General features: G+C 43.9%; 1 protein-coding gene across 14 annotated transcripts in view; it reads right to left on the bottom strand.

Annotated features, from left to right (window-relative positions):
- The window catches only part of LOC119952899 (MAPK/MAK/MRK overlapping kinase-like), a 313,636-nt gene that overhangs the window by 250,561 nt on the left and 37,787 nt on the right, over positions 1–25,288 (bottom strand). For 10 of the 14 annotated variants that reach the window (XM_038776537.1, XM_038776527.1, XM_038776517.1 and 7 more), the window contains 3 exons: positions 23,514–23,609; positions 22,132–22,246; positions 15,602–15,691 (listed from right to left, as the gene is read on the bottom strand). In XM_038776537.1, the coding sequence (XP_038632465.1) occupies positions 15,602–15,691; positions 22,132–22,246; positions 23,514–23,609 (301 nt within the window). Of the gene's footprint in view, positions 1–15,601; positions 15,692–22,131; positions 22,247–22,515; positions 22,675–23,513; positions 23,610–25,288 lie in introns of those variants that run through there. The other 4 variants (XM_038776557.1, XM_038776605.1, XM_038776596.1 and 1 more) reach the window with 2 other exon arrangements.

The raw sequence follows: 25,288 nt of genomic DNA, 5'->3' as shown, positions 1-25,288 counted from the left end.
CCCGGAGTAAGGCATCGTGCAGACCTAAATCTGCCCTTCCAGATGCACCAGAACCGTTTAATTATCACAAAGACGACGAAGAAAGGGAAGGAGACAGTAGATTTCTCGGCAGTGTCCTCAATGCTCCAATGATAGAGGTGGCGGGCCTGGAAGGACAACCGATACTTGTCCACAGACCGTGGACAATGAAAGACATTGAATGTGCCTATGAACAACTCCCAGACATGAATATAGCTGAAGTGACTCCGTATGAGGCACATCTGCGGAACAGTTTTATGATTAAGTGAGGACATCGCTAAGAAGGTGAAAAATACATGTATTACATGGGACACAGGGAAACTCAACTTAAATCGAACAACACGCCATACACGCTGAAAAGCTACTGACACAAGAAAAGGCGAAGCGGAACAAAAGGAGGGAGGATCAGAGTCACCAAACACAGCTAACTATGATGCAGATGGTGACACAGGTTGCAGAAGGTCAGCAACGAGGAAGAGGTAGAGGACGGACAAGAGGAAGAGGCAGGGGAGGTCGAGGGCGCGGTAAGACGGATGGGTGTTTCACGTGCGGAAGCAAGGACCACTGGGCAAGAGACTGCCCAACAAAGAGACAAGTAGGGCCAAGAGACGATGATGACTATGGTAATTGGCAAAGGGGAGGAGAGGACGATGGAGGTATGCCTGAAGGAGAGGGCGAGTCCAAAACCTTGATGCTTTGCAATGAAGAACCGCTTAAGCTAACCTCTTGTACTAACGTTCTGGAAAACCTTACACAGACTATAGAGAGCGTGATGCACAAATCTAAACCGCGAGGCACTTATGTTAAGTATAATGAAGAATTCTATCGACGAATGCCAGTGTACGTATTAACTGTGGAAGGGGAAAGGCTTATGTTTTTCGTTGACTCCGGTGCGGGAAACTCTGTGAATCAGATTAGTCAATTAAAGGCACCGATTAAGACGAGTGGGAGGTACCTGAACTCCATCGGGGCATCTGGCGTCATAGTACAAGAACAATTTACTGCACCCTTAAGGTGTGAGACTAATTATGGAGAAAGGTTTAAATTTGCATTTTTACTCTCTAGGTGTTGCCCGATTAATCTCATGGGACGGGATTTGATAGGAAAATTGGGACTTAGTCCCTCTGGGGTGCTGATCAGGCTAAGGGTTATGGAAGGAGAGGAAATAGCATTCCAAGGAGTTAAATTTGACGCCAGACCTCTGATGTATATTTATGAATGGAGATTGACTCCAGCGGCAGTGAGTTCAGTAAACCGAGCACTCATGGGAGAAGCACGCGAACGTGTTAACCCTATTAACACTGACTTTATGTCCAAGGAGAATCTGCACTGCACTGCACACATTCACTTGGGGGGGGGGGGACCAGATAATCGATATGAGAATGAATGGCTCGGGAAGTTGCAAAAGTCTGAGGTGCTGCTGATACAGGAATTATATTGGGATGAGCATAGGTGCGCTGCAAGTATAGACCTGTCTAGAATACGTCTGAGATCGGGAGTACCACACCCCTTTACAATAGAAGGGTCACACCCCCATGTATCGTTAGCAAAAGGGCACAATAGACAATGGAAAGATTTGGGACCGTGGGTCCTTAAAAATCTCAAAGTCAATGATTGGACACTGCTTTCAGTCACAACTGTGTGGTTCAGTACGAGTATGCAAGCTTATAAAAAGAATCTTAACTGGCTATCTCAGGCAGAGAGTGTGGTGGAAATAGTCCCCGCCTCGGACCAGAGCCATAGGGGAACAAACTGGAGTTTTGTACAAATTACTGCCGATGACCCGCGACTGCAGACAGTTCCGGGGAAACTTTGGGCAAAGGGAAAACATAATGTGGGTCTAATACGCGATTGTGAGCCCGTAAAGATTACACCAAAGTCTGATTATAGACCATGCAGAACACAGTATCCGCTAAAACCCGAAGCGGTAGAAGGGATCACCCCCGTATTCAATTCACAATTGAAGGCGGGAGTCATAGTACCCTGCGAAAACTCACCAGTGCGTACACTGATTTTCCCAGTAAAAAAGGCGACTCTCTCGGGAGAACCCAAGGGATGGAGATTTGTACAGGACTTGCAGGCAGTCAATGATGCTGTTATGGCCAGAGCCCCTAATGTTCCGAATCCATATACCATTTTGGCACAGATCCCACCCGGGAGCAGGTGGTTCTCCGTAGTAGACCTCGTTAATGCATTCTTTAGCATTCCTGTTCACCCAGACAGTCAGTACTGGTTTGCTTTTTCATTTAAGGGAAGTTCTTATACATTTACAAGGTTATGTCAGGGATATTGTGAATCGCCCACCAACTATAACGAAACGTTAAAAAAAAAAGAGTTTGGAGCCACTAATCCTGTCCCCGGGATCAGCCCTCCTACAGTATGTAGACAATTATCTAATCGCAGCTCCAACCAAGGAGCAGCGTGAGCAAGATGCATTGGCACTATTATGCCACCTAGCTGAGGAAGGACACAAGGAAAGCCTTTCAAAATTGCAGTTCGTGCAAGAACAAGTAAAGTTTCTGGGACATTTAATATCAGCCCAGTGTAAGACCTTAGGACAAAGCAGAGTGAAAGCAATCCAAGAAATTCCTAAACCCAGGACTAAAAAAGTTGATGTCCTTCTTGGGGGTGTGCTCATACTGTAGGATGTTTATTCCCAACTATGCCGTCCTTGAAGCCCACACAAGTGACATAGCCCACGGGAAGGGCTTGCAAGCCCACAGTACACTCAGCTGGACCCCAGAAGCAGAAAAGGCGTTCAGCGACTTGAAATTGGCTTTACAGTCTACACCGACCCTAGGAATTCCCAACCCAGATAAGCCTTTTATCCAAACGGTAGATGTAAAACGAGGCTGCATGACGTCCGTGCTGTTACAAGAGCACGGAGGGAAACTTCGGCCAGTGGCATAGAACATAGAACAGTACAGCACAGAACAGGCCCTTCGGCCCTCGATGTTGTGCCGAGCCATGATCACCCTACTCAAACCCACGTATCCACCCTATACCCGTAACCCAACAACCCCCCCCCCCTTAACCTTACATTTTAGAACACTACGGGCAATTTAGCATGGCCAATCCACCTAACCCGCACATCTTTGGACTGTGGGAGGAAACCGGAGCACCCGGAGGAAACCCACGCACACAGGGGGAGGACGTGCAGACTCCACACAGACAGTGACCCAGCCGGGAATCGAACCTGGGACCCTGGAGCTGTGAAGCATTTATGCTAACCACCATGCTACCGTGCTGCCCAAATTTCTCTGCTAAATTGGATGCCTACTTGCCCGAGAGCAGTCGCAGCTGCCGAAAAAGCAATAGCAGTCTCTAGAGATATTGTGGGATACAGTGAATTAACTTTGTTGGTACCACATGCAGTCTGACTACTTCTCCTAGAGCAAATAACAGCTCATATGTCTGCGGCAAGGTGGTTAAGATATAACACGGTCCTGCTGGAAATGCCAAACATTACAGTGAAAAGGTGTACCATACTTAACCCCGCCACTCTTCTTCCCACCGCCGGTGATGGGGAACCATATGATTGTGTTGCTCTAACTAATGAAGTTTGTAGTCCGCGACCTGACTTGCAGGATACCCCCCTACAAAATCCCGACATGGAACTGTTTGTGGATGGGTCTGCGTTCAGAGATCGAGAAGCAGGCCAGAACTGTGTGGGGCATGCCATAGTCACATCACACAACATACTAAAAGCAGAGCCGCTTCCTAGACACCTCTCCGCACAAACTGCGGAACTGATAGCCCTTACAGAAGCATGTAAACTTGCAGAAGGCAAGTCCGTTACTATCTACACAGACAGTAGATATGCCTTTGGGGTGAGTCATGATTTCGGAACCTTGTGGAAACATAGGGGATTCTTAACATCAACAGGCAAACCAATCACGCACCATGGGCTCATTTCGGATCTCTTGGACGCAGTCCTCTTACCCAAGTGTATTGCAGTCTGTAAGTGTGACGCACATACAGGGAAAACCGATCCAGTCTCACAGGGAAATGCAAGGGTGGATATGGCAGCGAAAGCAGCAGCGCGAAAACCTATCAGTGATAATGTAAACATGCCAATGCTAACAGTTCCTATCCCAACATCGGACATACAAGACCTGCAAACACAAGCCTCACGGGAAGAAAAGAAAGAATGGTCAAAGGCAGGGGGTAAGGTAAAAAAAGGGGTATGGCACAGCCCCAATGTTAAGCCATGTCTACCGAGAGCGCTATTTCCTCATTATGCTAAGTTGACACACGGCAAGGACCATGTGTCAAAAGGAGGGATGTTGAAGAGTATCGCTGCACATTGGTACACCAGAGGCTTTACTAGTTACTCCCAGAAATTTTGTGAGCGATGTGTTATTTGTGCTACCAATAATGTGGGGAGAGGAATTAAGATAAGCCCAGGGGCGCACCCAGAACCACTGAGACCCTACGGGCATATTCAAATAGACTTTATTGAGCTAACCCCAAGTGAAAGGGAAGAAATACTGCCTAGTAATGGTTGACATGTTCTCTAAGTGGGTAGAGGTGTTCCCTACAGCCAAACAAGATGCTAGTGCAGTAACCAAGGCCCTGTTAACTGAAATTATTCCACGATGGGGCATCCCAGAGAAAATCAGCAGTGATAATGGCACGCCATTTGTAAATCAGGCTCTTAAGCAGGTAGGAGAATACCTAGGCATTGATCTAAGGCAACACTGTGCATACCATCCAGCGAGTGGAGGAGCGGAGAAAGGGTAAATGCCACTCTGAAAAATAAGCTAGCAAAGTGTTGCGATGAAATGGGAATACCATGGACGAAAGCCCTGCCCGTAGTACTAATGTACATGAGGACTAGGGTCAGAGGTAGAGCCAATTTAAGTCCATTTGAAATATTATTCGGCAGACCACCCAACACTGGAATTGGGCCAAAACCTGTCGCGAGGACCCTGACTAGCCATTGTGAGGATGAAATGTTATGTTACTGTACAAAACTCTCTGCGATTTTATCTCAGGTGCAAGCTCAAGTGAAGGAAGCCCTGCCATAACCGGCTGAGGGGAAGTTGCATGCCCTGCAGCCAGGCGACTGGGTAGTGGTGAAAGACTTCAGGAGGATGAGCTGGAGAGCTAGACGGTGGCTGGGACCATTCCAGGTGCTCCTTGTGACGCAGACAGCGATAAAGGTAGCAGAAAGAGCAACGTGAATTCACGCTAGTCATTCTAAGCGGGTGCCGGAGCCCTAGCTCACACCAGACAAGTCAACATGAAAGGGGTAATGTCGCTTATCATGATGCTTATGCTGGAACTGGTAATGGGAAAAGCGTATTGGGCTGGAGAGGTTACAGTGATATTAACCAGAGGAGAGGCAGGCACATTTACGTGTGACCCGTGGCCCTATGACTCTAAATACTTGTGAGATGATAAGTACTTATGCCGAGACCCCTGTGGCCCATACAACTGGAACCTGGTGGTGGCGACCACAGCGAAAGGACTCCCCAAAACTGGACCATGCATCTGCCAATGCCTACAGAAAGCAGCTATAGCAAACCTGTCCCGCAGTTACCGGATGTTGAAACTATCTGACCCAACAGCAGCAAGGGAACAAGTTGACTTAGAGGACGCAAACCAGTGGATACCTCCATTCGAGAATGAACTGTCAACAGATAAATCTTCTGTATCATATAGCTATAATGACAACCTGTTTCCCATTTTATGTACCAAAGATTAATGATGGTATTATTGAAAAATCTACAGGAGTACGATGATACCTGATGTATGTTCTTTGAGCAAACATTTGTTTAACAATAAGGGAATGTAGATACTGCTTAGGTGACTGGCTGCGATTAAAATTTTGATAGATGTTGTCATTAAGATGACAAAAAGGAGGGAATTGTAATGAACAATTTTAATACTTAATATTGAATAACTGCTTAATAGTGTGATTAACTAAACCTGCAGACATTTGTGTGTGTATGTGTGCGCAAGGTTAGAGAGAGAGAAACTGCAAAACTAATATCCCAGCTGTCTGAAGGTCGAGATAGTAAAGTTAGGAGAAAAACAACTCCTTATATGGAATGGAGATTTACTTGTATCTTTTGAATGTATAAAGACTGAAGGTTGCGGCGCTCGGCGTGCTTTCCTCTCTCTCCTGTAGAGAGAGGAGGGTGTCCTCTGCAGAGTTAAGAAATAAACTTTCTCTTATTCATGACTGATTGTTTCTGAGTTTTCCTTTTTCCCACCACAATAGTTAAAACTAAAATATTTTACAAGTATATCCGGAAAGAAGGTTGGAGATATCACCAGAGGACATTTCAGCAAGTCTGCTTGGGCTGTGGGCTCTGACTCCCAAGGGAAGGTTCCAGGCTTTGGGCCAATGTGAAATTCCATTCAAGCAGGGGTGCACTCTGGCAGAATTCACTGCACACCTGTGCCTCCTCGGTATCATGAGTGGCATTGGGTCCGAGCACGACAGTTCTCCGGTCACGGATGGCATCAGCTGTGAGCTGGACATCCACTGCCAGGTGATCTGCTAATTCGGGGAGGGGTGTCATCCAGTCCAGGTTATCAATTTTAAAATGTTAATTGCTTAATTATTACAATAGTAACATGTCATTTAACTGTGGGTCCATGGGCACCCTGGAATTCCTGGAACTTGCCAACGAAAGTAAAGTGAGATGGAATGGCATTTGAGAAGACAGAATACATGGCTGGCCAGTAACTGATGCTCACAGATGCTTTCTTGCCGGCTTGTCTAAAGGTTTTGAAAGTTCATCCTTACAATTCTTGGAATGTGCCAGTGAAAGTAAGGTAAGTGCGCAATGCATTTGAGGAAGACTGAATATATGGCAGGCCAACAACTGATCTCACAGATGCTTTCTTGCCTGCTTGTCTAAAGGTGTTATCGGTGTTGAAAGTTTAACCGTACAACTTTGGAAGTGCCATCCACGGTTAGGAGTTTTGTACATTTGATCAGCACTTTGGAGCTCTTATCTACCGCATCAGCATGGGTGCTATTCATGCTATGTTAGTTTGGACCTCAGAATTGGGTCAAGGTGGCCAGCGCTAGTAGGGGCAGCTCATAAGCCTGCTGCTCAAAAGCAGAGAGGGAAACGACAGAGAGGTGTGGTTTGCAGGAGATCACACCAGGGACACAGTCTACTGGCAGAAGATCAGCTTCCTTAACATGTCAGAACACCAGTGTCTCAGGAGACAGAGTATCACATCAGTGGTGGCAGATATTTGCAGCATATTGGAACAGGATTTGCTACGAGGCAGACCCGATAGCTATACCAAACCAAAGGCCGTCAAAGTCACCACCTCTCTCAACTTCTTTGCCTTCAGGACCTTCCAGAGTTCTGACGGAGGCATTTGCAGGATCTCAGTGAAGCAAAAATACACAAGACAGTTTGCTAATGGTTTGTTCAGCAGGGTCGTCAACTCTGCAGACTTTTCCTGTAATATCAGCAGAATGTTAAAAAGCCTCTGCAGTTAAAAAGGGGCTGCCATTCCACTGTAACTCTGGAGTGGACAGCTTGTGAATCCATTTGGCTTTCAACCTAATAATAATTGTAGCTCTTAAAACCTTCTTAAACTGCAACCTTTCCATAGCCTACAGTTCTCAAAAATTCTACTGAATACTGCAATTATATATTTGCTTGTATTACCAGAGTGTCTTGTGGCATCAATATATTCATGGATTTGTTCCCCCAATAGATCAGCTGGTTGAAGTAAAATACTGAACAGCAAACAGTCCTAAAGGTTCTCACATTCCAATCTTGGGATGTGCTGAGATAACAACTTTCACTCATAATAACTGAGGCACTGTAGTTGACTTCAGTACTTATGGGTTATGAAGAGGAAATTGGTCAGGCTTCCAGCTCATGATTGATTTTCAACAACCTCTGTTGTACAGCACAAATATGGATACTATGATGCTGTTGTTATAGTTTGGACTGTCTTATTCTTCTAATCACAAACAAAAAAGATAGTTTCCATAAGCAAATAGCCTATTTTGTTCATTAAAATTTGCCATAGGAAAGCGAGCTCAGGATTAATAATTTTCTCTAATTGTGGAGATCACCTGGGATACTGACCACTTTGATCTCTTTCATCAGACCATGGCGCACAGGCTCAAACAAGTTTAATTCATAAATCAATTAGTACATAGAAGCAGCAACACAGCATGAAACTGAGCATGCAAAGTTTCACAATGGAAAAAGGGTCAGTTAACATTAGAAAAATTTAAGAACATACACATTGCAAAATTTGATAAACAACAGGACATTTGGATAAAAGTATTTAGCAGACCTTCAGTAGAAGAGATTGTACATCATACATGGGTAGCTATTCACATGTTCGATTATGTATAATATAAATAGAATCCAGAAGCACCTGTATCCTGAATAATTTCCAGATTACTCAATCCAGTCTAGTGTTATAGATAACTAATTTTCTGGTCTCCACTTTTAAATTTCAATTTAAAGTTTCAATTTTAATTCCAACTATTTTATAACACTGTATAAAATTAAAAGACAAAAATGACCCTATTTTCCCATTGCCTCTATGCTCAAATAGTCTGCAAACACTCACTGTTTTTTATTTCATACATGAAAACTGACTGGATATTGAACAGTGCAAGTACCAATGGAACCAGTACTTCAGCACAAACTTCACACAAAGTGGAGAAGTTAGAAAATTGCCAGAAGGAATAAAAGGGTAGATTTTCCAAGAATTCCTACTCTTCACAGGGGCTTCACAATTAAGCGTTGTATTTGAGCGTCGCATTCGTTACACCTGAAGTGGGGAGCGTGCAGAATCCATTGTATTTTGTGACAAACAAGTAATCATTTTTTTTTTAAATAAACTTATTAGCTTCAAATAATAAGTTCTGGGGAGTCCTTATTGTGTAGTAGGTAGCACCTGTACCCCTGAGCCAGCTCCAGTACTTGATAGCCACAGAAGGTGCATTCATTCCGTGACCAAACAGGTAGATTTAGGACCTGTAAATCCTTCCAATATGCCTACGGCAGGCAGTAAGAGCAGGAGAGTGATGCAGAGTGGTACCCAGCCCCAAGCTATAGCCACTGCTGGCACGTTACCGACTGTTCCAGGAACAACAGGCGGCACGGTAGCACTGTTGCTCCACAGTGCCAGGGACCTAAGTTTGATTCCTGGCTTGGGTCACTGTCTGTGCGGAGTCTGCACGTTCTCCTCATGTCTGCGTGGGTTTCCTCCGGGTGCTGCGGATTCCTCTCAAGTCCCGAAAGACGTGCTTGTTAGGTGAATTGGACATTCCAAATTCTCCCTCAGTGTACCCAAACAGGTGCCAGAGTGTGGCAACTAGGGGATTTTCACAGTAACTTCATTGCAGTGTCAATGTAAGCCTACTTGTAACACTAATAAGGATTATTAACTAGCTATGGAAACAGACACAAGCACTTGCTTGGTCTCCCTCATTAACCATTAGCTGTGGAAAAAGAAAAAGAATAAGTTCTACCTCTCATGTTCACAGAGATACGTGTAGGTAGTATCAACATTCTGGTTTTCCCCCAATGATTAAAGTGCCATCATGCACACAGATATATGGACAGGATACTGATCCTATGCGTGCATATACCATAGGAATATAGGAGCAAAATTAGGCCGTATACATCAAATCGTTTTGGAAAAGAATGCTGATGTTCTTACAGCAGAAAAATTGCATTAAAGCAAAAACAGCTGCTACAAAAATCACCTAATTACATAATTTAGGCCAGTAATTGGACAGATGTAATATATAAATGGATTTTTAGGAAGTGTTTCATAAAGTATCTAATGAGATTTTGTGAGGAAAATTCTGGTCCATTGACTGTGTGGAGCTTGCCTGTTCTCCCAGTGTCTGCATGGGTTTCCTCCCAGAGTCCAAAGATGTGCATGTTAAGTGGATAGGCCATGCTAAATTGCCCCTTAGGTGTACTAAAAAAATGATGTGGATCCAAAAATAAAATGTGGGGTTACGGGGTTAGGGCAGGGAATTGGATCGAGGTAGGGCGCTCTTTCAGAGTGTTGGTGCAGATTCGATGGGCTGAATTCCCTCCTTCTGCACTGTAGCATTCTATGAATGAGGAAATGTAGCAGCATGATTGACTGACAGAAAAGAGGAGACAAATAGTGAAAGGTTGAAAATTATGTACACCTGGGGTCAGTTTTATTCTCAGTATACACTGATGATCTAGAATTGGAAAATGTTGAGATTGTGTTTCCATTACTGGAGGATAGAAGCATTAATGATTTGAAAGGATTGCAGAAAACACATGTAAATTAGCAGGTGAAATTTAATGTGGATGAATAGGATCTGTGCCAACTCAGCTGATGCTTTGGTTGGGGAGGGAAAGATCACCCCATAGTTCCTGTTTGCGATTGTTAATTTTGAAAGGCAAATCATGATTGACAAACCTGTTGAGGTTGTAACTAGCAGAATAGATAAGTGGATGCAATGCATTGGTTGGAATAAATGCGTCATTCTCAGCTTGGCAGGCTGTGACTCTTGGGCACCACAAGGATCAGTGTTTGGGCCTCAGTTATTCACAGTCTCTGCCAATAATTTGAATGTGGGGACCAAATGTAATAATTCTAAAACTAGGCCGAAATGTGAGTTGCAAGAAGGATGCAAAGAGGCTTCAAGCGGATTTAGACAGGCTAAGTAAGTGGGCATGGACATGGCAACTGGGGAAAACTTAAGATTAAATAATGAAATCGGGACAAAATAAAAAGGGGAACTGATAAGGGCAGCGGTCTGAAGGGGTGTTTTGATATTCTAATTAACATACAAGTGAGAAAAGGAATTGTTTACCTATGTGACTAGGGGAAAGCAATGGGGTATAGACAACTTCAAAATTGAGAGGTATGGGGCGGCATGTGGTGCAGTGGATAGCACTGGGACTGCGACGCTGAGGACCTGGGTTAGAATCCCAGCCCTGGGTCACTGTCCATGTGGAGTTTGCACATTCTCCCCATGTCCATGTGAGTTTCACCCCCACAACTCAAAGATGTGGTTAGGTGGATTAGCCACGCTAAATTACCCCTTGTAGTCACCTGGGATGGCCACGTCCCAATTACAAAATGGACACTATGCAAAGAATGAAGGGAAAAATGGACAATGCTGAGAAAGCAAGCAGGTGCAAGGTTTGTCTGTTGATTGGAGCTGTAGCTCCCAGACAAGACCGATACTGCAAATCCATTACCATACTAATGAGCCATCTCCGGGGACAAAAGAGAAACATTTAGATAAATGATACTAAAGCAGACAGCCTGGTGCCAGAGGAGACTAGAACAAAGCAGGCCAACGGCCACCTAGAGCCCGCCCAGCAATCAGGGCAGCCACCCCTTTATTGGAGGAAATCGATACCAATGATCAGGATGCGGTCCAATTAATTGGGACCAAGTTCAAGGACCGCCCAAAAGCGCGCAAAGTCCCCTTTGGGTATAAGAAGAAGCCCCCAAGAGAGAATCGTTCTTCTTGGCCTTGGCTCTCAGCGACGAGAGACCTACCTAGCAGCTGCACCAGAACAAGTTCGTTCAAAGTCAACGCATGCTACGAGACAGACGCTCCTAGCTACTATTCCGTACCAGCTCGACCCCAGCAACCTCAGAACCGGACAACGGCCATTGTTCCTCTGACTGAGTGGGCGCCCGAAGCCAAGTATAGGCTTTAATAGTAGTGATAGTTTAGTTGGTAGAGTTTGTGCATGAATATAATTGACTGTGTGTGTAAATAAATGAGCATTGATTTCAAACTTACTAACTGGTGTATCGAGTCTTTGATCAGTATTCGGTTTTGAACCTTGTGGCGGTATCGAAAGATACCTGGCGACTCTTGAGCAAACATAATTAGAATTAAGGAAGGTGACCATATTAACCACCATAAAAGAGCCAATTAAAGAGAACACAACGAGCAACACCCTTAATTGGAAAATAGAAAAATAATAATTGGGTACTCTAAATTTATAAAAACAAATTGAGGGGTAAGGGAATTGGCACTTATATGCTGAATGCTGGGTCCATATAGTGGGTAACATCAAAGGGAAATAATTAAATATCCATAGCACAATAACCGGAGAAAAGGACACAGTAGAGTCAGTTACAATTATAGCCACACCCAGGTGCAGAAAATAGAGTGAATATACTTGCATACAAGTTTCACCCCTGAAAATAAGTTATTGCTAAAAGGGCAGCCGGTTAAAATCCAAAACTCAAACCAAGAAGATTACACCTTCTCTGAAACTAAAGATGGTTTTCCAAAAATGGGCAAATAACCTGTGCATGGTAATTAACTGCTGGATTTCTCCCAGGATTAAATAATATTGGATTTTGTTTGGGTACAAGAGTGTCTCAGAGTTCAGGAAACCAAGGCAGTTGGGAACAAAGGGATAACTTCATCAAATACTTTTGTGCGTATAGCCATCAGTGTAGTTAAGTGTACTGTTGTAGTATATTATAGTCCTTCTTGCCGAATGTTTTTCTTTTAAATTAATAAATATTCTTTAATTGATCTATTGATTATTCCTCCCTGGTTTGCATACATCTTTTCTCACAGTATAGCAAATTGAAAACATACACTACTCACTACTCAAGACCATGTTCCAAGTTACTGTTCTGGGTTTTGGGATAACCATCGTATTCAACATCAGCAGTGTTCTTAACAATATAACATGGAAAAAATGTGATGTTATGCACTTTGCTAGGAAAGCATAAATGCAGACTATTTCTTAAATGACGAGAGATTGAGAAGTGTTGATGCCCAAAGGGTGTACTTGTTCATTAGTCACTGAAAGCCGACATGCAGGTACAGCAAGCAATTAGGAAGGCAAATGGTATGTTGGTCTTTTTTGCAGAAGGATGAAGTGTTTTTTTTCTTTGCGATATGTATGTCACTGGCAAGACCAGTATTTGTTTCCTCATCACTGATTGTCCCCATGTCACCACTTCAGAGGATAATTAAGTGCCAACCACATTGTACACACATACATCAGGACAGCAGATTTCCTTTAAGAGATTAGTGAACCAGTGGATTTTTACAATAATTGACAATGGTTTCATGGTCACCATTATGAGATGAGCTTTCCAATTCCAGATTATTAACTAAATTTAAATTCCACCAAAGACCATGGTGGGATTTGAATCATTGTCCCCAGAGCATTAGCCTGGGTTGCTGGATTACCTATCCAGGGCATTACCACTCTGCCACTGTCTCCCCAGAGTAAACTTAGAGTACCCAATTCATTTTTGCCAATTAAAAGGGCAATTTAACGTGGCCAATTCACCTCCACTGCACATCTTTGGACTGTGGGGATGAAATCCTCGCAAACATGGGGAGAACGTGCAAACTCCCTAGGGCCGGGATCAAAGCTGGGACCTTGGCACAGTGATGCAGCAGTGCTAACCACTGCGCCACCATGCTGCCCCAAGAGTAAAACAGTCTTGCTGCAATTTTATGGAATCCTGGTAAGACTGCACCTGGAGTATTGGTCCCCTTACCCAAGGAAGGATATACTTGAAATAGCGAAGGTTCACAGACTGATTACTGGCATGGCAGGATTGTCCTAAAATGAAAGATTAAGGAGACTGGGTTTATACGTGTGATGGAATGCAGTCCCATTGTCTGGATGAATGCTGCTCCGAGAACACTCAAGATGTTTGACACGATCCTGGACAAAGTAGCCCACTTGATCAGCACTCCATCTACAAACATTCACTCCCTCCACCACAAACACACTTGTGGCATATTTGCATACCATCTACACTATGCAATGCAGGAACTCACCAAGTTCCTTAGGCAGCACCTTTCAAACCCCCCAAGCACTACCATCTAGACGGAAATGGACAGCCGACACATGGGAACATGACCATCTGGAAGTTCCACTCGAAACCATGCACCATCCTAACTTGTAAATATATCACCATTCTTTCACTGTCACTGGGTCACCCCTGACATCCTGGAGCTCCCTGAACAGCTCTGTGGTTTACCGACACCAGATAATAATCTTTATTAGTGTCGCAAGTAGGCTTACATTAACACTGCAATGAAGTTACTTTGAAAAGCCCTTGGTCACCACATTCCGGCGCCAGTTCGGGTACACAGAGAGAATTCAGAATGCCTAATTCACCTAACAAGCACGTCTTTCAGGACTTGTGGGGGGAAACCGGAGCACCCGGAGGAAACCCACACAGACATGGGAAGAATGTGCACACTCCGCACATACAGTGACCCAAGCGGTAATCGAACCTGGGACCCAGGTGCTGTGAAGCGACAATGCTAACCACTGTGCTACCATGCCGCCCATACTTGGGACTACAGTGGTTCAAGAAGGCAGCACACCGCCATCTTCTCAAGGGCTATGAGGAACGAGCAATAAATGCTAGCTGAGCCAGCGAAGTCCATATCCCTTGAATGAGTTTTTAAAAATTCTATAGCATTTAGAAGAATGAGAGGCGATTTCAATGAAGCAGACAAAAATATTATAGAGCTTGACAGGGTAGATGCAGGAAGGATGTTTCCTCTTCTGAGGGATCTAGAACCAGGGCAACAGAATAAGAGGTAGGCCATTTAAGACTGTTATCCAGAGAAGTTCTTCACACTAGCGGGTGGTGAATCTTTGGAATTCTCTACTGCAGAGGGCTGTGGAGGCTCAGTTGTTCAAGACAGAGGTTGATATATTCCTAGATATTAAAAACATTAAGGGATATGGAGAGTGCGGAAAACAAGAACTGAGGTAGAAGATCAGCCATGATCTAATCAAATGCGCAGCATGATTGAGGGACCAAATGGCCTACTCCTGTTCTTATTTCCTACGTTCCTAAAGATCAGAATCAGCCCCGACTGTCTATTGTCTCTTCCCAACTAACTCTCTCCTCTTTGGTTGACAAACAATCCTGCTAGTGTCCAAAGTCAAAGCTGAAACAGAAATAATGGGCAGTTTGCAAGAAACTAGAGGCAAGTAATGTCAGCAAACAGTGAATGCCTTCATGGAGAAGAGAGGGCACAAAAGTGACCATTAATAGAAATATTTATTACAATTAATAGCATAGTGGAAGCAGTAAATCCCTTGTGCATTTAGCATTTTAAAGATTTTCTACAATAAAAGCTTGTTAAAAAAGTGAGGCGAGGTGTATTTTGTTAGAATACAATTCTTTATACTGTAGTTTTAAGCAAGGAAACAATGGAATGGAGATTCTATCAATTGACCAGAAAAATCAGAAAATCAGCATGCATAACTGACAGTAAACAGTCAGAGTATAAAAATAAATATTCAAAATGTTTTACAGCATTAAACAGGCTATAGAATAATAAATTATTGTCACAAGTAGGCTTCAATGAAGCTACTGTGAAAAGCCCTTAGTCGCCACATTCCGGCACCTGTTCAGGGAGGCCGGTACGGCATACACACATTGTTGGTGAGTAATGAGTATCGGTACACCATACTTAGTGAGAATGCAAAGCACTTCTCAGATTCAAACATTTTGCTTTAACTCAGCTGCAAGTAGAAAACAGTCAGATCTATAAAAATGTTATTTATTGATATATTTCATTACTTACTAAATGTATCAATGAAGCAATACTTACTAGGCCACTTCATGTAATTGAAGAATATTAGGATGTAAACTCAGTCTGCGCATGGCTTGAATTTCACGTAGATTGTTCACTTGCTCTATGCTAATTACAAAATTTCAATTGAGAACAATGATTATCAGCAGCTCACTATCATCAGATATAATTCAAGAGTACGCAACTACAAAAAGTTTATAAATGTCAACTGAACCTGAAAAGTCTGTCACTTTCTTTAACAAATTTTCACATGTCTTTCTAAGTGGTTCAATTTGTCTGTGGAAGTTTTCAGCATTTTTTTTTCGGAAATGTTTTTTATTGAGTTTTCATATTTTATATCCAAAAAATTACAAATTACTAGAAAAAAACACGCAAAAATTTATGTGTATATTTACAGGCAAGCATCTTCATAATAACAACTGTGGCCACCCCTTTTAACCGGCATACATATTTTACATTCCCCAATATGGCCGAGGCACATGTTTATAGGCATTTATTTACAATTTGGTTTTGGGCCTTAGCTTGCCATCAGACTGTCGCTTGCGGCTTTGTCCTTCCTTTTTTTTGGAATAATTTTTATTCAAGTTTTCAACAACAAATTTTATCACAACAGAGAAAAACAGTAGCCCCTCCCCTCCAATACAAAAACAATAAATTAACACGAAAAAGAAATAAGCATAAAACCATGAGAACAAACCCCCATAACGAACCCGTAGCCCCCCCCCCCCCCCCCCCCCGGCTACCTTCCCCCGATTCCCGTCCATTTTCCCCTGATTCTTGGCCACCCGACTATTCTTCCTCTTGTTTGCTGGCCACAAACAGGTCCCGGAACAATTGCATGAATGGATCCCACATTCTGTGGAAGCCGTCGTCTGACCCTCGGATGGCGAATTTGATTTTCTCTATGTGGAGAGATTCCGAGAGGTCGGACAGCCAGTCTGGAGCTCTAGGTGGTGCTGCTGCCCGCCAGCCAAACAGGATTCTACGGCGGGCGATCAGGGAGGCAAAGGCAAGGGCATCCGCCCTCCTCCCCAGGAATAGATCTGGCTGGTCTGAAACCCCGAAGACCGCCACTATCGGGCATGGCTCCACCCTCACCTCCACCACTTTGGACATAGCCTCGAAGAAGGCTGTCCAGTACTCCACAAGTCTGGGGCAAGACCAGAACATGTGGGCGTGGTTGGCCGGGCCTCTTTGGCACTGTTCACATCTGTCCTCCACCTCCGGGAAGAACCTACTCATACGGTTTCTTGTTAAGTGGGCTCTATGTACTACTTTTAGCTGCGTCAGGCTGAGCCTTGCGCACGTGGAGGTGGAGGTGACCCTATGCAGTGCTTCGCTCCAGAGTCCCCACCCTATCTCAATCCCCAGTAGGTCTTCCAGTAGTGTCTGTCGTGGCGGTTGTGGGTACGTCCTTGTCTCCTTTCGTAAGAAGTTTTTGAGCTGCAGATACCGTAGCTCGTTCCCCCTGGCTAGCCGAACTTTCTCTGTCAGTTCGTCCAGTGTTGCGATCCTGCCATCCGTGTATAGGTCCCTGACTGTCAGTGACCCTCCGTCCTGCCTCCACCTTTTGAAGGTGGCGTCAGTCAGTGCTGGTGTGAACCTATGGTTGTTGCAGATGGGAGCTTTGTCCGACATTTTGGTCAGGCCAAATTGCTGCCGCAGTTGGTTCCAGGATTGGAGGGTGGCTGTCACCACTGGGCTGCTGGAGTGTTTTTTGGGTGGGGATGGGAGTGCTGCCGTGGCGAGGGCCCGGAGGGAGGTCTCCATGCAGGAGGCCTCCTCCGCACGCACCCACTCGGCCTCTGGCTCCTGGATCCATCCCCTTACTCGCTCGGCTGTTGCCGCTCAGTGGTAGAATTGTAGGTTTGGGAGGGCTAGCCCCCCCCTGGATTTTGTTTTTTGTAGGACCTTCTTTGGGATCCTAGCATTCCCCCCCCCCCCCCCCCCCCCCCACTCCATACGAATCCCATGATTAGTTTGTCCAGTGCTTTGAAAAAGGCTTTGGGGATGTAGATCGGAATAGATCTAAACAGGAAGAGGAACCTGGGCAGTACGTTCATTTTGATCGTCTGGACTCTCCCCGCGAGGGAGAGTGGGAGTGTGTTCCATCTTTGCCGGTCCTTTTTTACTTCTTCCGTCAGACTGGTGAGGTTCCATTTGTGGATCCCTTTCCAGTCATGGGCTATTTGGATCCCCAGGTAGCGGAATTTGTGTCGGGCTTGTTTGAACGGCAGCCCCTTTAGTGCAATGATTCCGTCCATGCTGCTCTGTGGGTCCGAGATGTAGAGGAGCAGGTCATCTGCATAGAGTGAGACTCTGTGCTCTCTGCCACCCCTTCGGATCCCCCTCCAATTTTTTGCTGCCTTGAGCACGATTGCTAGCGGTTCGAGTGCTAGTGCGAACAGCAGCGGGGACAGTGGGCATCCTTGTCTGTTGCCCCTGTGCAGCTGGAAGTATTGGGAGTTGGTATTGTTGGTCCGTACGCTCGCCGTGGGAGCGTTGTATAGGAGCTTTACCCAAGCAGCGAACCCTGTTCCAAGCCCAAACCACTCCAGTACCTCTATGAGGTATTTCCATTCGACTCTGTCGAAGGCCTTTTCTGCATCCAGGGAGACGATCACCTCTTGTGTTCTCTCCCCAGAGGGGGTCATTATCACGTTCAGCAGGCACCTGATGTTCGAGGCAAGCTGTCTACCTTTGGCGAAACCCGTCTGGTCCTCTGCGACCACTTCGGATACACAGTATTCTAGCCTTTTGGCTAGGATTTTGGCCAGTATTTTGGCGTCTGCGTTCAGCAGAGAGATGGGTCTGTATGACCCACATTCCGTTGGGTCTTTGTCTTTCTTAGGTATCAGCGAGATTGAGGTCTGTGCTAACGTGGGTGGCAGTGTGCCCCTAGCTAGCGAGTCTGTGAACATCTCCCGCAGGTGCGGGGCCAGCGCGGTCACAAATTTTTCAGCATTTTTAAGATGTTGGCACTGGTCGGATTTTTAATTGCCTGATATGCAAGGCCGCTCAGTGCTTTTAGAAGTGACTGTACTGCACATCATAGATTTAAAATTATTTTTGAGGTGTTCTTTTGGTGCAGTTTCCCAGAAAATTTTCATTTTTTATATTATGTTTGGTTCATTGGTTCACAGTGATTTTACCTGGCTAGTAACTGAACTATACAGACCAGGAAGAATATAAAGTAAACCAAATAGGTTTTTACAACAATCGGCAATAAGTTTAATTTTTTTTTTATAAACCCCCCGCACAATAGGGATTCTATGATTCTATATCAATGGAGCATCACAGAAATGACATTAGGGACTGTATTTTCACAAGATCGAAAAGACTGTGCAGATTTTTTTTAAATGGCAGACAGGGCCCTAATGTGAAAGGCCCGCCCCATTTCAGACAAATCCAATTTTTGCCAGCTGGGGAAGGGGATAGGACATTATACATACAAGTGAAATCCAAACTCAGGAGGACCATTTGAATTTGGTGCTGAGCACAGACCTCATTTTGGCTATTCCAAGGATCTTAACCCCAATGTAAGAGTCATAATTGTAGGATTATGCGGAAATGCTCTTGAAACATGCGCAAGGTCCGTGTGCCTTTAAAAAAATCCTCTTGATGGGACTTCCAGCGGAGGCCAGGGAATGAACGGTCGCACATTTGGTGGCTCGTGTTCAAGGCAGATTTTTTTCGATCTTTTCCCCACCCGAAGGGCGAAGTATTTGAGAGCAAGTGGTGCAGAAGTGCCTGGGGAAGGTTTTACTCCTCTGGTGTGATTGGTGGATGGATCTACAGACTAGGAGTGGTGCAAGAAGGAACAAGCTGCTGAAGCAGGAGAGTCGTGAGACAGCAGTGCTAACCAATGTGCCACCTAGTTTAAAGTAATACATAGGATGCATATGACGGTAGCATATGACAGTAGCAAGGATAAATAGGTTCTTTGAGGGGATAGAGGATAGGTGTGGGCAGTGTGCGGAGACACCCACAAATCACATCCACATGTTCTGGGAGTGTCCAAGACTGAAGGAGTTCTGACAGGGGTTTGCAGATGTAATTTCCAAGGTGCTGGGGGTGGAGCTGGTCCCGAGTACAGAGGTGCTCATCCCGAGTACAGAGGTGCTGATATTCGGGGTGTCAGAAGATCGGGTTCAGGGGTGAGATGGTTTGGCCTTTGCCCCCCTGAAAGCCCAGAGACAGATTTTGCTCGGGTGGTGGGACTCAGACACCAAAAGCAGGGGAGGGTGGGTGAGCGACCTGGCAGAATTCCAGAGGCTGGAGAAGGTAAAGTTCATCTTGAGGGCCGGTCAGTGGGTGGGTTCAATCATGGGTGGAAGCCATTTATTAATTTGTTTAAGGAGGTTTGAGGAGTCCGGGGGGCAGAGATGAGATAAAATGGGGAATGTGGGATACGAGGAGGGAGTGGTATTAGAGGAACGAGGAGGGGTGGGAGTAGGTGTGGGTAGTTCATAATGCTGTTCGGTTGTGCTTCTGCTTTTGTCTGTTTATAGGAAATGTCTTGAATAAAATATTTTTTAAAAATCCCCTGTTGAATTGCTTTAATTCTCAGGCCACATGCTGCTTGATAGAAGAAAAAGTAGCATTTGGCTCTTTGTTGACATTTCCCCAAGGGCTATCATTATTTCATTATGATAGCTTGGTTGAGTTTCAAAAACCATAATTACCTCAGCAGGGGGATGGGTTCAGTTTGATTGACATTTTAAAGAGGTTATTAAACGATTGTCTGTCTTTGATGTGTGGTCCGAATAGAAGTTTATTTATAAGAGATTAACCATTTGAGACTTCAAAGTTTTTAATGGGTTTTATGACTGACCATATTTTTCACTGAAGTAGGTCTGAGAGCTGCATTAGATTGTTAGAAGTTTATTTCTTTAAGCTGCATATGTCTCCAAGGTTTGCCCATGGTCAATACTGGGTATGTTGCTATGGCCCTAGATATTATGTGAATGTATCAAAAGTAGCAAGAAGTTGTTCAAAATCAAGGTTGCAAACACTAGGACAAAATCAACAGGCTTTTTCTTCCAAAGCAGGGTCTTCCACCACCTTACCCAAGCTTGCATTATTTATTTTCTCACCCTCTCCAGCAAATTATTTAAACAGAGAGAAATTGCAGAACTCTGCATTATAGAGGGATCGGTGTCCTGGTTCATGAATTGCAAAATGTTAGTATGCAGGTAGAGCAAGTGATTAGGAATGCAAATGTGATGTTGATGTTTAATCCAAGTGGGATGGAAAGTAAAGGAAAGAAAGTTTTGCTGCAGTTGTACAGGGCATTGGTGAGACAATATCTGGAGTCCTGTGTACAGTTTTGATCTCTAAAAAAAGGATATAAATGCATTTAAAGGAGTGCAGAGAAGGTTCACTCGACCGATTCCTTTAATAAAGGGATTGTTTTACGAGGAAAGATTTGGGCCTGTATCCACTAGGGTCCAGAAGAATGAGATGTGATCTTATTGAAACATATAAGGTCCTGAGAGGGCTTGACAGGGTGGTACTGAGTTTGCCCTTATGGGAGCAATTAGTAGTGAAGGGCACCATTTCAAATAAGAGTTCTCCCATTTAAAGAAGGAAATTAGGAGATGTTTTTTCTCCGAATCATTAATCTGTGGAATTCTCTTCCCCAGAGAGCAGTGGATGCTGGGTCATTGGAATTTTGAAGGCTGAATTAAATTGATTCTTGACTGACAAGGGAGTAGACAGGAAAGTGGAGGTCATAATCAGTAATCAGCTGTGATCTTGTCAAATGGTACAGCAGGCTTGAGGGGCTGAATAGTCTATTCCTGCTCCTAATTCATATGTTTGTACATTCTGCTGTCACCAATGTCATCTCTGGAGGCTGGTCCATACTGCACTATGTACCTCCTCAATGTTTCTAATTCACATTTGCGTAGTGGCCCCCTTTCCCTAATTCACATCTCATCCGTGCTAGAGGGAGAGCCGGAGCGAGAGCACCCTCTCCCACCCACTACTCTCTAGATTTTCCTCCCTGTTCCCAGCTCCTAAACAAATTCCACTGCAGTTACTCATGTCAATCCCTGTCTATGTTTCCACCATATTTCTTAGTCAGTCTTGTTACCGCTAAAGTAAAAGCTGCAGTGACTTTATTTAGTTATATTGCTAAGTTCAAGCTCTTAAAACAGCAGCAATAAAAATAAAATCCAGACTCAAATAAGGCAAGTTGTGATAAGGGACAGATTTGGGGAACTCCTATCTCCAGGCAGTAGATTAATTAAACACATGCCACCGTTTTTAGCTCTCCACAGAAATTTAAAGTGGCAATGTATTGATTTCACTAAATAAATGGTCAGTAACAAAAAGTATTTAAAAATCTATTGCTGATTACTAGGCTTTGCTGTAGTTAAAACAGATTCTAATTAATGGCAACTTTTAATAAAATATTTAGAATAGTACAAATATTTGTCAAGTTCCATTTAGACAACGCTAGGATTTAAAAATAAATTTCACAACATATTAAACATCGTAAATATGTTAATTTCACAAGCTTTAGCATTATAATTTCAATTTACCTTTCAATGTGTTGTTTCATCTTTTTACAAGCGTAGTAGGTCCCATCTTTTAAGCTTTGCGCCTTCCAGACCTCTGAAAATGTCCCCTCGCCTATTTTAGCTACTAGTCGATATTCTTTTAAAAAAAAATAAACAACAACATTTAATGAAACAAAGCATCGCCGGTTTACCGCAAACCCGAACCCCACTGCCCTTAAACTGAAAATTACACTGGTAGGATTGATCCTATGCCCTTTTCCGGCAGCAGGTAACACATCTTGCTTCTCACTCACGGATACCCAGGTGTGCACAAGATGGCAGACCACCTCCGTGGAGCAGCGTCCCACTCGGGCCGCCTGTTTCACGTTTGCCCTGCTTCTTTTTAAAAAAAATTATCGTTCTTACTAGTCATCGTCGGCTCATGGTTTTAAAGTCTGAATGCATTTCTGTGATTCGACGCTTTTATGTTTTCACCTCGACGCACACGGGGATTAAGGAATTCGAGCAACGGCTGAGGGGAGGGCTGAGACACGGCCTGTGTCTCACATCCTCGTTGCCCTGGAAACAGGGCACGCCTGCCCCGCCCGGGCTCGAGCAGGTGTGGGCCGGGGCACCTGCCCGCTCCCTAATCTCTCCAGGGGAGTGTGAGTGAGGCTACGACATTTCCTTCCTAAATTAACGATGTTTTTTTTTATTCCTCATACTCGATATCAGATTCGAGTGTCCATACTTATTTTCTAAAAGATTTCCTACAACATTTTTAAATGGCTGTACCAAGAGCAGTTTAAAACAACAACCGTTGAGTGGGACCCTGCCTTCAGCAGTCCATCTGATATCGCCATTTCATGCTGCAGTGCCCGGTCACTGATTCCACTGCCCATCTATTATTGGAGTGACCGAGTCTCCCGATACTGGCGCAATAGTTGGTGCTTTCGGGCAGACGTCTTATAAAAATCATGCAGATGGAGCGATTTCACGCCCCATTTGGGTGTGCACCAATTTCTGCACAATGCCATATGACGGCTCACAAAATAAGCTTTCAACACTTAAAAAAAAAACACTGGCGACTTATTTCGGAACCATGCTTTCCTAACGTTGCAATGACCTGGCACTGGTTGTCAGAATTAAGAGGCAGAAACCCTCACCACATTTAAAATGTGCTTGTGTGTCTACTTGAACTTCCGTAACCTGAAGGGCTACAGACCTAGTGAAAGAAGGTGGGAGTAGGCTTGGTAGCCTTTGTCACCAACAAGGATGTGATGGGCCGAATGGCCTGTGTTGTAAATTTTCTATGATTTCGATAAATAGAACCAAACTGCAACCTTCAGATCAAAAAGTGTAAACGTGGCATTAATTCATTTTTCTCCCGTGCTTTCTATTCTGCATTTTCTTATTTTCTCTACCTTGCTTTCTCTGTCTCTTTTTATCAGCTGTCTTCAAAGTCTGCTCTTCGGTGGAATTTGTGGGCACATGTATCATGTTTCTCTTGCTTTCTCTGCCTGCATGGAGAGTGAGAAAGCAGCAGAATGGGAAGGTGGGATTATTCCAAATAGTATGATGTAAGTGAAAGCACTCTGTTAAAACTCTATGCCCTATAAGTTTAACAGAGTGTGATACTTGCACTAATGCTGGCATAGTCCTGCCTCCAAGCAGACTCTTGCTGGGGAAGGAGTGAAAAAAAGAAAAATATCAATACGCCAAAACTGGAAATCAAAATATTTTACCAAACATAAAAGGTCATTTGATTATTGGCACCACCACCAGTTCCCGAAAGAGCTGCATGCTTTATCTAATTTCCCTGCTCTTTCCCCATATCCTTTTCTTTTTACCTTCAAACATTTATTCATTTCCATTTTCAAAGCTATATAGTGCAACTTGTTTAATGGTCACCACTTGGGACAACTAGATCAATTGCGTGAAGCAACAAGAGTAGCAAAAATCAAGGCTGGAGTTGAGCGCCATTCGGGTCGACTCAGAGCACAAGAACTAGACTGACCTGCCACTTTAAACTAAGTGGAAAATTCAATAACTCGTCCACCACTGAAACTAGTGCCTAGCCAAATGGTCCTGGTATCCAAATTTCATACAACTGAATATCAAATGAAATATTTTCAAAAATGGCATGTTTTTGGATAATTCTGGATTTTGAACAGACAGATTTTGGAATTCCAACCTGTAATATTATTGTTCACTTCGTGATGACCTGTAGCTCTTCAGTAATGAATTGGTTCTCTCTATCTGCATTGTATCATATTATGTGTAATGGCTGCATATCAGGCATAAGTGTCAAGTGTATAGATCACCTGTCCCTGATTGTGTGCATTTCATTATTGGCTCCAAGTTAAATTCAGATAATTAATTTCCTTTTACTCTGGTTGACAACTAATGGCCCAGCATATACTTTACTCTATCACTAGCATCAAGCCAATGGACCAACCTTAGTTTGATGAGAAGTGTGGTATGATCCTTGGCCAAACTCTGGACGTGAAAGGAGATCCGGTTAGGGACCAATAACATTTTGTTTAAATTAGATAAAGGTAAATAATCAAGACACCTGCTTTTTGAATAAAGCCACAAGATTCCATGTGTTTTGAACAAGCAACAAAAAAACAACACAAGTTCAGAAAGATAAAACAATTTACAATATCTACTTTATACATTAACATTCAGGGTTAAGTATGAAGTACATGTGAATTAACAGACAAACTATGGTTGGATACCATACTTCAGAGTGAACTACAGGTGCAACCAAAAGCAGACTCTATGGATTTCTCAACAAATCACCCAGACGTTAGTCCCACTGTAAGTTAACCAATCTCACTGAAACTCCATATTTCTCACACGGGCTTCCAATCTCCATCTTTGAAGACTTCTCCTTAGAATTCTCTCCAAAAGTCATTCCCACTCAAATGGTTTTAACAATGGCCCACCTCATAGGGTTTCAAACTCATCTTCCAAGATTACTTCTCCCTGGATTCCAAAGTACAATTAAACAATTACCTCACAAGCCACTTTCGGATTGATGTCTTTTCCTATCAGGACACCACTTTCTCTAACTTTTAACCCAACTGAACTGAGACCTCTGTCTGTCCCTTTCCCTGTGGTACTTGTTGGCTGACAGGGTATTAATATAGTCGAGCCTTGTCTATTGGTTCATCCTAATATCTTCAAAATTGTG

Source organism: Scyliorhinus canicula, chromosome 2 (assembly GCF_902713615.1).
Source record: "Scyliorhinus canicula chromosome 2, sScyCan1.1, whole genome shotgun sequence".
Lineage (NCBI taxonomy): Eukaryota > Metazoa > Chordata > Chondrichthyes > Carcharhiniformes > Scyliorhinidae > Scyliorhinus > Scyliorhinus canicula.
The sequence above is the reverse complement of the archived record's forward strand: the minus strand, read 5'-3'. Positions and strand labels throughout refer to the sequence as shown.